Below are 12,250 nucleotides of genomic sequence, written 5' to 3' on the forward strand. Positions count from 1 at the left end.
CCTGCGGTTGCAGGGGAAAGTGCACGAGGATGGAGTGGTTTGGGTAGGAAGGGACGAGTGGACCAGGGAGTTACGGAGGGAACGGTCTCTGCGGAACGCAGAAAGGGGAGGGGATGGGATGGGAAGATATGGCCAATGATGGGGTCCCTTTGTGGGTGACGGAAATGTTGGTGGATGATTTGTTGGATCCGCTGGCTGGTGGGGTGGAAGGTGAGAACGAGGGGGATTCTGTCCTTGTTGAGAGTGGGGGGAGGGGGAGCAAGAGAGGATCTGCGGGATGTAGAAGAGGCCCTAGTGAGAGCCTCATCTATAATGGAAGAGGGGAAGCCCCATTTCCTGAAGAATGAGGACATCTCTGATGCTCTAGTGTGAAACACCTCATCCCGTGCGCAGATGCGGCGTAGACGGAGGAATTGGGAGTAGGGGATAGACTTTTTGCAGGAGACAGGGAGGGAAGAAGTGTAGTCCAGATAGCTGTTCGAGTCAGTGGGTTTATGGTAGATGTCAGTCACTAGTCTGTCTCCTGTGATGGAGATGGTGAGGTCCAGAAACAGGAGGGAGATGTCGGAGATAGCCCAAGTATATTTATGGGCAGGATGGAAATTGGAAGTGAAGTGTATGAAGTCAGCGAGTTCTGCATGGGTACAAGAGGTAGCACCAATGCAGTCGTCGATGTAGCGGAGGTACAGTTCAGGGATAGGGCCAGTGTACATCCGGAACAGGGATTGTTCGATGTACCCGACAAAGAGGCAGGCATAGCTGGGGCCCATGCGAGTGCCCATAGCTACGCCTCTGGTTTGGAGGAAGTGGGAGGAGACAAAGGAGAAGTTGTTGAGGGTAAGAACCAGCTCTGCTAGGCAGAGGACAGTGTTAGTAGATGGGGATTGGCTGGTTCTACGGTCGATGAAGAAATGGAGGGTTTCGAGACCATCCTTGTGGAGGATGGTAGTGTAGAGTGACTGGACATCCATTGTAAAGATGAGGGAGTGGAGGCCTGGAAACCGGAAGTTATCGAGGAGCTGGAGAGCGTGTGAGGTGTCTTTGACGTAGGTGGGGAGGGATTTGACCAGGGGGGATAGGATAGAGTCGAGGTAGGTGGAAATAAGTTCGGTGGGACATGAACAGGCAGAAACAATGGTCTGCCGGGACAGTTCTGTTTATAGATTTTAGGTAGGAGGTAAAATCGGGCCGTGCGGGGCTGGGGAACGATAAGTTTGGAGGCATTGGAGGGTAGATCGCCGGAGATGGTGAGGTCCGTGATGGTGCTGATGATAAAGGTCTGGTGTTTGTCGGTGGGGCCATGGTCCAGGGATAAGTCGGAAGAGGTGTCTGAGAGTTGTCGTCTGGCCTCGGGTCAGCGGGTTTAATGATTAAGTCTGGGTTGTTGCAGAGTGAGTGGAGGGCTGCACGTTCACGAGGGGAGAGGTTAGTGTTAGTAAGGGGAGTGGAGAATTGGAGGCGATTAATGTCACACCGGCAGTTGGAGATGAAAACTACGGAGGTGATTTAACTATATTCCAGGTGCTGGTGAAGGATTGATAGAATTTGTTAATTACTGACACGGAGCGGAACCGGAGCAGATTCTCAGCCACTGGTTTATATCCCAGATACCGAAAAAAGGATAAAGTTTCTCCGTGAATTTATTCCCAGTGAAGGTGTGGAGATGGGACTTGGTGTCCGCGTCGTAAAATGAAACTGTCCCGGACTCGTAACTGAGATAAACTCCCACCCTCCCGGGGATGGGACGGACGGGGAGAGGGGATTCAGGGGAGGTGACTGCATCAAACTCGTCATCCAACCGCCTGATCCTCCAGACTCCAGTCTCCGGGGTCGCTGTGACCTCTCTCTTCCTCTCCACAGACTCTGCGGCGACTCCCAGACTCCAGCGCCGACTCCCCGCCACCTCCACCTCCCAGTAATGTCTCCCCGATGTGAATCCCTCCGATCCCAGCACACGCGCACTGACTGTAAACCTCTTCCCGGTGTCAGGGAGACTCCTCTGGGTCCTGGTCGCTCTCACCCTCTTCCGATCCTCAGACACCTCGAGCCACGGACCCACTGTTTCCACATCCAGGGTGACGGAGACTGGGGGGAGAAGCAGAGAATCAGAGAGTCCCCGGGGGTCGGGGGGAGACTCGGGCAGCGCGGCCCCGGGACCGGGGGAGAGGCCGCTCGGCCTCAGGCACAGGCGGGCGGACAACTGAAAATGTGTCCGGAGTTTTCTTTCCCCCTCCCCCAACCACGTAAGATGGACAACAGAAATCCTTCCCGGATCTTTTCTCCCGAGGTAGAGGCTAGAGTTGTGGTATGTCGTGGGCAAGCAGATGCAATTGGGAGAGAGGAGGTAGGAGAAATGGTGGGCGGATGGGTGTGCGGGCGCGATATTGAGTGCTTTTGCTTATGGTCGTGAAAATGGGGGCTAGATTGGCGGGACAGTTGAGGAGTTAAATGTTTACTGGAGGTAATTAAAAATGAGGAAAGATGTGACTGTGCTGGAGAGAGTGCAAAGGAGATTCACCAGGATGTTGCCTCCATTGGAGGACTTGAATAATGCTGATTTGGAGACCTAGGAGAAGTTTACAAGTTTACGAGGGTCAGAGAGGAGGTAGTTAGTCAGATTCAGTTCCCCATATTAATGGTATCGAAAACAAGGTTATTGGATAAAGTGAGAGGATGGAGTTTTAAAGAAAACGAGACCAAGTGGACCCGTTGGGCCCAAACCTCTACTGCATTGGTGCAGCACCCTCTCCTCCACCCTCCCCCTCCCCAAACCTCCATCCCCCCTCCCCAGTCCCTCCACCCAACCTCCCCTCCCCGCTTCGCCTCCCCCCTACTCCATCGCCCTCAATCCCTTTATCCTCCCTTTATTCACAAAATGCTGGAGTAACTCAGCAGGTCAGGCAGCATCTCGGGGCTCCCTCCTCCCCCCTCGCTCCCTCCCGAGGACATAGATTTAAATTTTAAAATGTGAATAACTTTAAAGACATAACACCGATTTCAATGAAACTCCTTCCATTAGCACCAAAGGGACGACGGTGAGTAAGCTGGGCCTAAAATTGTCGCGCTATCGTGTACCGTTTTGGCTGTAGTTCAGGAACAAACAAACAAACAAGCGAGTTTTAGTATATCGATGTGAGGGATAAATCTCTTGCACAGAGAGTAGTTGATACCTGGAACGTGCTCCCGTTGGAGGAGGTGGAATCACTAACTTCAAGGGTCATTTAGACAGACACTTGTACACGCGAGGTATATAAGGGCGTTGACGTGTTGTGAACCAATGGGATTGATGTAGTTGTGCAATAAGATCGGAATAGAGATAGTGGGTCGAAGGGTCCATTTCTCTGCAGTAGACTGCGACTGAATGAAGTGAATCACTGAGCTTTCACTGCCATCCGATGCGGAGAATCCCAAAGGTCTACCATCCTCTGAGTGCAGAAATATCTCCTTATCTCTGTCCTATATAACCTACTGCCTATTCTGAGATGACAACCTCTGCTCTGGACACCTCAGGAAAGGGAAAGATCCTCCCATCATGCTGCCTGTTAAGTCGAGTAGAATAGACAATAGACAATAGGTGCAGGAGGAGGCCATTCGGCCCTTCGAGCCAGCACCGCCATTCAATGTGATCATGGCTGATCATTCTCAATCAGTATCCCGTTCCTGCCTTCTCCCCATACCCCCTGACTCCGCTATCCTTAAGAGCTCTATCCAGCTCTCCTGAATCTATAGAACATTGGAAAATGATCACCAATGCGTCCACAATTTCTAGCGTCACCTCCTTAAGTACTCTGGGATGCAGACCATCAGGCCCGGGGGGTTCATCAGCCTTCAGTCCCATCAGTCTACCCAACACCATTTCCTGCCTAATGTGGATTTCCTTCAGTTCCTCCCTCACCCTAGGATATCTGCCCACTAGAACATCTGGGAGATTGCTTGTATCTTCCTTAGTGATGACAGATCCAAAGTACCGGTTCAACTCGTGTGCCATTTCCTTGTTTCCCATAATAAATTCCCCCGCTTCTGTCTTCAAGGGACCACATTTGCCTTGACTATTTTTTTCCTCTTTACATACCTAAAAAGCTTTTACTATCCTCCTTTATATTATTGGCTAGTTTACCCCCGTACCTCATCTTTTCTCCCCATATTGCCTTCTTAGTCATCTTCTGTTGCTCTTTAAAAGAGTCCCAATCCTATGGCTTCCCACTCTTCTTTGCTTTGTTGTACTTCTGCTCTTTTATTTTTATGCTGTCCTTGACTTCCCTTGTCAGCCATGGGTGTCTCTTACTCCCCTTGGAATCTTTCCTCCTCTTTGGGATAAATTGATCCTGCAACTTCTGCATTATTCCCAGGAATACCTGCCATTGCTGTTCCACCGTCTTCCCTTCGAGGCCCTCCTTTCAGTCAATTCTGGCCAGCTCCTGCATCATGCCTCTGTAATCCCCTTTGCTATACTTTAATACTGACACGTCCGATTTTCCCTTCTCCCTCTCAATTTGTAGAGTAAAGCTTATCATATTGTGAACTTTGTGTTTCAATGAGATCTCCTCACTTTCTCTTTAACATAGAACATAGACAATAGACAATAGGTGCAGGAGGAGGCCATTCGGCCCTTCGAGCCAGCACCACCATTCAATGTGATCATGGCTGATCATTCTCAATCAGTACCCCGTTCCTACCTTCTTCCCATACCCCCTGACTCCGCTATCCTTAAGAGCTCTATCCAGCTCTCTTGAATGCATTCAGAGAATTGGCCTCCACTGCCTTCTGAGGCAGAGAATTCCACCGATTCACAACTCTCTGACTGAAAAAGTATTTCCTCATCTCAGTTCTGAATGGCCTACCCCTTATTCTTAAACTGTGGCCCCTGGTTCTGGACTCCCCCAACATTGGGAACATGTTTCCTGCCTCTAACATGTCCAACCCCTTAATAATCTTATATGTTTCGATAAGATCTCCTCTCATCCTTCTAAATTCCAGTGTATACAAGCCTAGTCGCTCCAGTCTTTCAACATACAGCAGTCCCGCCATTCCGGGAATTAACCTAGTAAACCTACGCTGCACGCCCTCAATAGCAAGAATATCCTTCCCCCAATAGAAACATACAGAACAGGTACACGCCCTTTGGCCCAGCATATCAGCGCCATCCATGATGCCTATGAACATAAACTAATCCCATTTGGTTTGACATGGCCCGTTTCCCTCTTTTCCTTGCCCGTGCCTATCCCACGTTCCCTGTAATGGCTGTGTAAATAACTCTTAAACATCGGTGTGATCGCTGCTACTGCAGTGCCCCCTGGAAGCATATTCTTAGAAGTTACGCGTATTTTTAAAAATTCTTACAATCCTCCGTTAAATTTTCGTACTGTTTCCTTGAACATATGCCCTCTGCGATTTACACCTTCTAAACTCTCCTCAATACAGGCCTAGGCCACTCAAACACTCCTCATATAGCAAAGTTATCATCTTTAAAACTAGACTTGTCAATCTTTGCTGCATTAATTATCCGCCAATTTTTTCCCTTTCATCATCATACCACAATATTACCACTGGAACCATGTCTGTTTTTATGACTTTTAAGAGCAACAAAAGTTAACTAAAAAGGCAATACGGGGAGAAAAGATGAGGTACGAGGGTAAACTAGCCAATAATATAAAGGAGGATAGCAAAGGTTTTTTTACGTATGTGAAGAGGAAAAAAATAGTCAAGGCAAATGTGGGTCCCTTGAAGACAGAAGCAGGGGGATTTATTATGGGGAACAAGGAAATGGCAGACGAGTTGAACCGGTACTTTGGATCTGTCTTCACTAAGGAAGATACAAGCAATCTCCCAGATGTTCTAGTGGCCAGAGATCCTAGGGTGACGGAGGAACTGAAGGAAATCCACATTAGGCAGGAAATGGTGTTGGGTAGACTGATGGGACTGAAGGCTGATAAATCCCCAGGGCCTGATGGTCTGCATCCCAGAGTACTTAAGGAGGTGGCTCTAGAAATTGTAGACGCATTGGTGAACATTTACCAATGTTCTATAGATTCCGGGTCAGTTCCTGTGGATTGGAGGGTAGCTAATGTTGTCCCACTTATTAAGAAAGGAGGGAGAGAGAAAACGGGAAATTATAGACCAGTTCATCTTACATCAGTGGTGGGGAAGATGGTGGAGTAAATTATAAAAGACAAAATTGCGGAGCATTTGGATGGCAGTAACAGGATCGTTCCGAGTCAGCATGGATTTACGAAGGGGAAATCATGCTTGACTAATCTTCTGGAATTCTTTGAGGATGTAACTAGGAAAATAGACAGGGGAGAGCCGGTGGATGTGGTGTACCTTGACTTTCAGAAAGCCTTCGACAAGGTTCCACATAGGAGATTAGTGGGCAAAATTAGAGCACAAGGTATTGGAGGTAGGGTACTGACATGGATAGAAAATTGGTTGACAGGAAGAAAGCAAAGAGTGGGGATAAATGGGCCCCTTTCAGAATGGCAGGCAGTAACTAGTGTGGTACCGCAAGGCTCGGTGCTGGGACCGCAGCTATTTACAATATACATTAATGACTTGGACGAAGGGATTAAAAGTACCATTAGCAAATTTGCAGACGATACAAAGCTCGGTGGTAGTGTGAACTGTGAGGAAGATGCTATGAGGTTGCAGGGTGACTTGGACAGGTTGTGTGAGTGGGCGGATGCATGGCAGATGCAGTTTAATGTGGATAAGTGTGAGGTTATCCACTTTGGTGGTAAGAATAGAACGGCAGAGTATTATCCGAATGGTGTCAAGTTAGAAAAAGGGGACGTACAACGGGTGCCCTAGTGCATCAGTCACTGAAAGGAAGCATGCAGGTACAGCAGGCAGTGAAGAACGCCAATGGAATGTTGGCCTTCATAACAAGGGGAGTTGAGTATAGGAGCAAAGAGGTCCTTCTCCAGTTGTACAGGGCCCTAGTGAGACCGCACCTGGAGTAATGTGTGCAGTTTTGTTCTCCAAATTTGAGGAAGGTTATTCTTGCTATTGAGGGCGTGCAGCGTAGGTTTACTAGGTTAATTCCCGGAATGGCGGGACTGTCATATGTTGAAAGACTGGAGCGACTAGGCTTGTATACACTGGAATTTAGAAGGATGAGAGGGGATCTTATCGAAACGTATAAGATTATTAAGGGGTTGGACACTTTAGAGGCAGGAAACATGTTCCCAATGTTGGGGGAGTCCAGAACAAGGGGCCACAGTTTAAGAATAAGGGATAGCCCATTTAGAACTGAGATGAGGAAAAACCTTTGCGGTCGGAGAGTTGTGAATCTGTGAAATTCTCTGCCTCCAAAGGCAGTGGAGGCCAATTCTCTGAATGCATTCAAGAGAGAGCTAGATAGAGCTCTTAAGGATAGCGGAGTCAGGGGAGAAGGCAGGGACGGGGTACTGATTGAGAATGATCAGCCATGATCACATTGAATGGCGGTGCTCGCTCGAAGGGCCGAATGGCCTCCTCCTGCACCTATTGTCTATTGTGCTCCTGTGTTACCTGTGTTCCAGGATCTAACATCTCCAGCTGACCATGTGTGCGTGAGGCTTCTCAGCCCGTGGGTTGGTGCAGGAATGAAACTCCAATTACCATTCAGTGCTTATCCTGACCAATATTTGCATCACATAAAAACATCAATGTGTCCCACAAACCAAGTGAAATAAGTCCATATGTTTTACCTTGTTTAAAGGAGTCAAACGTTTCTATCAACTCTGCCTTCAACAAAAAGAGGTGGTTGAATTTTTCAGCCGTTATGGCACCATCTGTCACTGACAATGAATTCACCTCATCACTAATCCTGCAAATATTAAATAGCTGATTACAAATTGTGCATTGATGTTTATGAGGAAATATGTTACGTGCAGAGTTTCAGTGAAGAACATGCCCTACCTTCGCTTGCGAACAGCTTCCTCCTGAAATAAATAAAACACAAGACTGAATTGACCGAGACAGAACTACTGAGAGCATGAATTTCACCCAGATTATTACGAGGTGTTAAAAATTCCCATTTCTCCACTCTCACCCCCAATGACACACAGAGAAGAATAATGATATTGCAGACATAGAACCGATGGAGGAAGTATAAAAATTATTCGAAAAATTACACGATGCTGACAGGATAGTCTAGACAGGTTGTGCCTTTCGGCCGAATAAGGGGTAGGCAATTTCGAACGGAGATCAGGAGAAACTTTTTCAGCCAGAGAGTTGTGAATCTGTGGAATTCTGTGCCTCAGAAGGCAGTGGAGGCCATTTCTCTGGATGCTTTCAAGAGAGAGCAAGATAGAGCTCTTAAGGATAGCGGAGTCAGGGGGTATGGGGAGAAGGCAGGAACAGGGTACTGATTGAGAATGATCAGCCATGATCACATTGAATGGAGTTGCTGGCTCGAAGGGCTGCATGGTCTACTTCTGCACTTGTTATCTCTTGTCTATTGAATATGATGTCAGTGATGTGTAGGAAGGAACAGCAGATGCAGACAATAGACAACATAGTTGAATTTGTTTCAAATATATCAGATGTCATTTTGTGATGGTGCACATTTATAGAAGCAAATTTAAATAGACTTCCTTACCTCTAGAAATTTCATGCTGTCTTTTTGTTCCATCCATTCCTGTAAACGCAGGAGTTCCTCCTGGTTAGAATTTAAATTCTCTTGAATCTCCCGAAGATTTTGCTCCATTAGATTTAGAATACTCTCCTCATCTTCGCGGATATCTTTGAGGAAGTACTTTTCTTTCTCAGTGATAATCTGGTGCAGTTCAGCAAACTGGGATGTGACATGGGACTGAAGGCTGTGTGACTCTTCCTGTCAAATGAATGCTGAAGATTAACATAATATATTTCTGTATTGTGTTTGCTTACAGAATAAGTGGCTATATAGCCCATCAGCGCCCGGTTCTCAGAATTATCTAATCAATCAAATTCTCTCCCATTTTCCTGAAACAAATGGGACAAAGGAAGGATAAAGGTGGAGACAGGAAGACAGAAGGAGATCTGGGAAGGGGGAAGGGAAGAGAGGGACAGGGGAATTATCTAAAGTTGGAGAAGTCAATGTTCATACCACTGGGCTGCAGGCTGCCCAGGCGAAATTTCACAACATTTCAGCTATTTTTTCCGCTGCTCCAGATGGCAACCTATTTACATCGGCGAAACCATATAACCATATAACAATTACAGCACGGAAACAGGCCCGTTCGGCCCTACCAGTCCACGCCGACCACTTTCTCTGACCTAATCTCATCTACCTGCTCTCAGACCATAACCCTCCAATCCCCTCCCATCCATATACCTACCCAATTTACTCTTAAATAATAAAACCAAGCCTGCCTCCACCACTTCCACCGGAAGCTCATTCCACACAGCCACCACCCTCTGAGTAAAGAAGTTACCCCTTATGTTACCCCTAAACTTTTGTCCCTTATTTCTGAAGTTATGTCCCCTTGTTGGAATCTTCCCCACTCTCAAAGGGAAAAGCCTACCCACGTCAACTCTGTCCGTCCCTCTTAAAATTTTAAAAACCTCTATCAAACTCAGGCTCGGCGATCGCTTCGCTCAACACCTGTGCTCGGTCCGAGTTAACCTATCTGATCTCCCGGTGGCTGAGCACTTCAACTCCACCTCCCAGTCTGAACTTTCTGTCATGGGCCTCCTCCAGTGCCATAGTGAGGCCCACCGGAATTTTGAGGAACAGCACCTCATATTTCGCCTGGGCTGCCTGCAGCCCAATGGTATAAACATTGACTTCTCCAACTTTAGATAGTTCCTCTGTCCCTCTCTTCCCCTCCCCCTTCCCAGATCTCCCTCTATCTTCCTGTCTCCACCTATATCCTACCTTTGTTCCGCCCCCCTGACATCAGTCTGAAGAAGGGTCTCGACCCGAAACGTCGCCCATTCCTTCTCTCCTGAGATGCTGCCTGACCCGCTGAGTTACTCCAGCATTTTGTGAATAAATACTTCCTTACATGATCGGTGATTATTCAAAGTCTAAGGCGGTTCGCAGAGCTACCACAGTAATCCATTATATCAAATATTTGCCCGCACATCGCTTTTCGCGAGACTCTCATTCGGAATGAGGATCTCGTCCAGAAACGTCACCCATTCCTTCACTCCAGAGATGCTGCCTGACCCACCGAGTTGCTCCAGTTTATTGCGCCCATTCATTCATGCGCTACACAGGGTCAATTACAGCAGCAAATTTATCCAGTCTATCCGTTATGCATTAAATGGGGGATAAACTACACAACACCAGAAACTCCACACAGAGTGGACAAGGTCCCACATAGGAGATTAGACAATAGACAATAGGTGCAGGAGTAGGCCATTCAGCCCTTCGAGCCAGCACCGCCATTCAATGCGATCATGGCTGATCACTCTCAATCAGTACCCCGTTCCTGCCTTCTCCCCATACCCCCTCACTCCGCTATCCTTAAGAGCTCTATCCAGCTCTCTCTTGAAAGCATCCAACGAACTGGCCTCCACTGCCTTCTGAGGCAGAGAATTCCACACCTTCACCACTCTCTGACTGAAAAAGTTCTTCCTCATCTCCGTTCTAAATGGCCTACCCCTTATTCTTAAACTGTGGCCCCTTGTTCTGGACTCCCCCAACATTGGGAACATGTTTCCTGCCTCTAATGTGTCCAATCCCCTAATTGTCTTATATGTTTCAATAAGATCCCCCCTCATCCTTCTAAATTCCAGTGTATACAAGCCTAATTGCTCCAGCCTTTCAACATACGACAGTCCCGCCATTCCGGGAATTAACCTAGTGAACCTACGCTGCACGCCCTCAATAGCAAGAATATCCTTCCTCAAATTTGGAGACCAAAACTGCACACAGTACTCCAGGTGCGGTCTCACCAGGGCCCGATACAACTGTAGAAGGACCTCTTTGCTCCTATACTCAATTAGTGGGCAAAATTAGAGCACATGGTATTGGGGGTAGGGTACTGACATGGATAGAAAATTGGTTGACAGGCAGAAAGCAAAGAGTGGGGATAAATGGGTCCCTTTCAGAATGGCAGGCAGTGACTAGTGTGATACCACAAGGCTCGGTGCTGGGACCGTAGCTATTTACAATATACATTCATGACTTGGATGAAGGGATTAAAAGTACCATTAGCAAATTTGCAGATGATACAAAGCTGGGTGGTAGGGTGAACTGTGAGGAAGATGCTATGAGGTTGCAGGATGACTTGGACAGGTTGTGTGAGTGGGCGGATGCATGGCAGATGCAGTTTAATGTGGATAAGTGTGAGGCTATCCACTTTGGTGGTAAGAATAGGAAGGCAGATTATTATCTGAATGGTGTCAAGTTAGGAAAAGGGGACGTACAACGAGATCTGGGTGTCCTCGTGCATCAGTCACTGAGAGGAAGCATGCAGGTACAGCAGGCAGTGAAGAAAGCCAATGGAATGTTGGCCTTCATAACAAGAGGAGTTGAGTATAGGAGCAAAGTGGACCTTCTGCAGTTGTACAGGGCCCTAGTGAGACGCACCTGGAGTACTGTGTGGAGTTTTGGTCTCCAAATTTGAGGAACGATATTCTTGCTGTTGAGGGCGTGCAGCGGAGGTTTACTAGGTTAATTCCCGGAATGGCGGGCTGTCGTATGTTGAAAGACTGGAGCGACTAGGCTTGTATACACTGGAATTTAGAAGGATGAGAGGGGATCTTATCGAAACATATAAGATTATTAAGGGGTTGGACACGTTAGAGGCAGGAAACATAGTCCCAATGTTGAGGGAGTCTAGAATCAGGGGCCACAGTTTAAGAATAAGGGGTAGGCCATTTAGAACGGAGATGAGGAAAAACATTTTCTGTCAGAGAGTTGTGAATCTGTGGAATTCTATGCCTCAGAAGGCAGTGGAGGCCAATTCTCTGAATGCATCCAAGAGAGAGCTAGATAGAGCTCTTAAGGATAGCGGAGTTATGGGGTATGGGGAGAGGGCAGGAACGGGGTACTGATTGAGAATGATCAGCCATGATCACATTGGATGGCGGTGCTGGCTCGAAGGGCCTCCTGCACCTATTGTCTATTGTCTATTACAGCAGCAAATTTATCCAGTCTATCCCTAATGCATTAAATGGGGGGAAAACTACACAATACCAGAAACTCCGCACAGAGTAGCCTTACCCGAACTCCGGAAATCTTCCCCTTCTGCAGCCGCTCCATTTCCTCCAACTCTGACTTCTTTTTGGTGAGAGATTGTACGGAAGATTTAACCTGATCCTGGGATCAGAGAGCAAA

The 12,250-nt window shown here is 47.5% G+C and overlaps 1 protein-coding gene across 1 annotated transcript in view; it reads right to left on the minus strand.

The window, feature by feature from the left end:
* LOC144602617 (uncharacterized) overlaps positions 1-12,250 on the minus strand; it is an 87,714-nt gene that overhangs the window by 46,442 nt on the left and 29,022 nt on the right. The window contains exons 8-12 of the mRNA XM_078415747.1: positions 12,137-12,232; positions 8,579-8,812; positions 7,897-7,919; positions 7,686-7,804; positions 1,568-2,085 (exon numbers count right to left, since the gene is read on the minus strand). Coding sequence (XP_078271873.1) covers positions 1,568-2,085; positions 7,686-7,804; positions 7,897-7,919; positions 8,579-8,812; positions 12,137-12,232 — 990 coding nt within the window. The remainder of the gene's footprint in view (positions 1-1,567; positions 2,086-7,685; positions 7,805-7,896; positions 7,920-8,578; positions 8,813-12,136; positions 12,233-12,250) is intronic.

This window comes from Rhinoraja longicauda, chromosome 19 (genome assembly GCF_053455715.1).
Source record: "Rhinoraja longicauda isolate Sanriku21f chromosome 19, sRhiLon1.1, whole genome shotgun sequence".
Classification (NCBI taxonomy): Eukaryota; Metazoa; Chordata; class Chondrichthyes; order Rajiformes; family Arhynchobatidae; genus Rhinoraja; species Rhinoraja longicauda.